At 46.3% G+C, this 2,967-nt stretch overlaps 1 protein-coding gene across 1 annotated transcript in view; it reads left to right on the top strand.

Annotated features, from left to right (window-relative positions):
* Positions 1–2,967, top strand: part of ergic3 (ERGIC and golgi 3) — a 12,125-nt gene that overhangs the window by 233 nt on the left and 8,925 nt on the right. The window contains exons 2-6 of the mRNA XM_017433772.3: positions 1,018–1,088; positions 2,052–2,139; positions 2,222–2,341; positions 2,462–2,558; positions 2,636–2,801. Coding sequence (XP_017289261.1) covers positions 1,018–1,088; positions 2,052–2,139; positions 2,222–2,341; positions 2,462–2,558; positions 2,636–2,801 — 542 coding nt within the window. The remainder of the gene's footprint in view (positions 1–1,017; positions 1,089–2,051; positions 2,140–2,221; positions 2,342–2,461; positions 2,559–2,635; positions 2,802–2,967) is intronic.

Genomic DNA, 2,967 nt, shown 5'->3' on the forward strand with positions numbered 1-2,967 from the left:
TCATAACCAAGCCTTAAAAACAGAATAAAAGACTTCTGTAACATTTATGTTTCTGTCATGGAGCAGAATTACAGCTAACTCATTCAGAAATAACCCTGAGGACGTGATGTTTTTACCTTTAAACTGCTTTATAAAGTTTATTTAAGACTTTCAGGCGTTTTCATCCTTTACGGTTTACAGCACTATCCTTATTTTTTAAATTAAAGGTCATTTATTTTCTGTGACAAGCTGTTTTTCTTGTGAAACAAATCAAACTATAATATATCTAGATTTTTATGTAGTTTGTCTCTTTTAGTTTTGAGATGAACAAGATTATGTTTTAAATAAACTACAACTTGTATTATTATTAATAAAATAAGGTAGCAAAGTCCAGCTAATGAAGAATAACATTTATATATATTTCTGACTGCTGCTAAAACAGAAAAATCAGTTTTAATCATTTATTCATTTCTTGTTTTCATTATTAAGAGTTAAGTTGTTCGATTATATCTCATATTTCTGAGGTTTAAAGTCGCTCTAAAAACATGTTTTCTTATCTTTTGACTTTTTCAGAAACAATCTGAATGAAAACTTGTTAACGTTTCCAGTTTTAGGTTGATTTTTGTACTTTAGAAAACAAAACAGTCACTTTTTATGTCTTTAAGTTATAAAGATTCAGTCCTTCTTTGGTTAAACTTGTGAAAAATTATATTAAATGTCTTAAAATTAAAACAAAAAAACTGTTTTTTATTAGAAAGGCCCTTTTCAGGATTATCTGCTTCGGTTTTAAGGCAAAATAAATAAAAAACAAACAAAAACGCTGTTAAACATATAAAATCCTAATATTTTAAAAATGAATCCCTCAGGCTTGAATTAATTAACACCCAGCAGCGGTTTACTGGATTAATGTTCATGAAAGTGACTGATTTCTTGAAGCTCAGCAGGTGTAAACAGATCCTGTAATCGGGTCTTAATCTGTTCAGAATAATAATCTGAGCCGGGATGATGGGATTTCTGACTTCCTGTGTGTTTCTGCAGTGACCATCATCAGCGGCGTCATCATGTTCATCCTGTTCGTCTCCGAGCTGCAGTATTACCTCACCAAAGAGGTGAGTTCGTCCTCAAAGCCCGATCCGACTGAAAACAAGTCCTGGTATGACGACGAGGCGCGATCGGGACACGTTTCACAGATTTAAACCCAAAAATCCACCTTATTACTGGACCGGACCGGTTTGTTTGCTTCAAACAGAAGTTTATTCACTCCGGCTGCTTCAGCGGGAGCGTTTCCTGGTTGTTGTCGTTGTTTGGAGTGAAAAACCGAGACATCCGGTCCGTTTTTAGATTCAGCTGCAGAGGAACCTTCGAGGCCCGGTTCTGGTCCTGGAAGAACACCGTCCTGCAGGTTTCAGGTGATCCTCTGCCTCCGACTCACCTGATTTAATGACGAACAGAACCTGAAACATCTGAAACCTGCAGGATGGAGTTCCTCCAGGCTCAGGGCTGGACACTGCTGGTCCAAATCCCAGATGTGTGACCGTTAACGGGAGGTGTGTGTGTGTTAGCCTTCATGTTTGTGTTAGCCTTCATGTTTGTGTTAGCCTTCAGGTGTGTGTTCGCCTTCGTGTGTTAGCCTTCTTGTGTGTTAGCCTTCTTGTGTGTTAGCCTCCAGGTGTGTGTTAGCCTTTAGGTGTGTGTTAGCCTTCAGGTGTGTTAGCCTTCAGGTGTGTGTGTTAGCCTTTAGGTGTGTGTTAGCCTCCAGGTGTATGTTATCCTTCAGGTGTGTGTTAGCCTTCAGGTGTGTGTTAGCCTTCAGGTGTGTGTTAGCCTCCAGGTGTGTGTTATCCTTCAGGTGTGTGTTAGCCTCCAGGTCTGTGTTAGCCTCCAGGTGTGCGTTAGCCTCCAGGTGTGCATTAGCCTCCAGGTGTGCGTTAGCCTCCAGGTGTGTGTTAGCCTCCAGGTGTGTGTTAGCCTCCAGGTGTGTGTTAGCCTCCAGGTGTGTGTTAGCCCCCAGGTCTTCCTTTCCGTGTTTTCATCGCCGGTTTTCTGAATTAAATCGTTTTTCCCGCCCGCAGGTCCACCCCGAGCTCTACGTCGACACGTCTCGAGGAGACAAGCTGAAAATCAACATAGACGTGATTTTCCCTCACATGCCGTGCGCCTGTAAGTGCCGCCGCTCCGCCTTCCCGCGCCGCTCCGGTTCCGGCGACGCTAACGGGCCGCCGGCCTGGCTCTTCTGTTTCAGACCTCAGCATCGACGCGATGGACGTGGCGGGAGAGCAGCAGCTGGACGTCGAGCACAATCTGTTCAAACAGCGGCTGGATCAGGAGCTCAAACCTGTGACCCACGAAGCAGAGAGACACGGTGAGGTCTGAGGTTCGAGGCGCTTCCTTTCCTGTCCTGAAGAAACAAAGAGACATGAAAGGAGAAAAAACTGAATCTGACTTTCAGATAATTAACATGTTTTTGTGTTTTCTCGTTCAGAACTCGGTCAGGCCGATGACGGGGAGACGTTCGACCCGAGCACGCTGGACCCGAACAGATGCGAGAGCTGCTACGGCGCAGAGACCGAAGACCTGAAGTAAGAACGCTCCGAATCGCTCCGCCCCTCCCGCTCTTCCCGCTCGGTTCACTCACTGCCCCCCCCCGCTCCTGCAGGTGCTGCAACACGTGCGACGACGTGCGCGAGGCGTACCGGCGGCGGGGCTGGGCGTTCAAGAGCGCCGAGACCATCGAGCAGTGCAAGAGAGAAGGTTTCACCCAGAAGATGATGGAGCAGAAGAACGAGGGCTGCCAGGTGTACGGCTTCCTGGAGGTCAACAAGGTGCTGCTGCTCCTCCTGCTGCTCCTCCTGCTGCTCCTGTTGCTCCTGCTGCTCCTCCTGCTGCTCCTCCTCCTGCTGCTCCTGCTTCTTCTCCTGCTCCTCCTGCTCCTGCTCCTCCTGCTGCTCCTGTTGCTCCTCCTGCTCCTCCTCCTGCTCCTCCTGTTGC

Source organism: Kryptolebias marmoratus, linkage group LG4 (genome assembly GCF_001649575.2).
Source record: "Kryptolebias marmoratus isolate JLee-2015 linkage group LG4, ASM164957v2, whole genome shotgun sequence".
In the NCBI taxonomy this organism is placed as follows: Eukaryota; Metazoa; Chordata; class Actinopteri; order Cyprinodontiformes; family Rivulidae; genus Kryptolebias; species Kryptolebias marmoratus.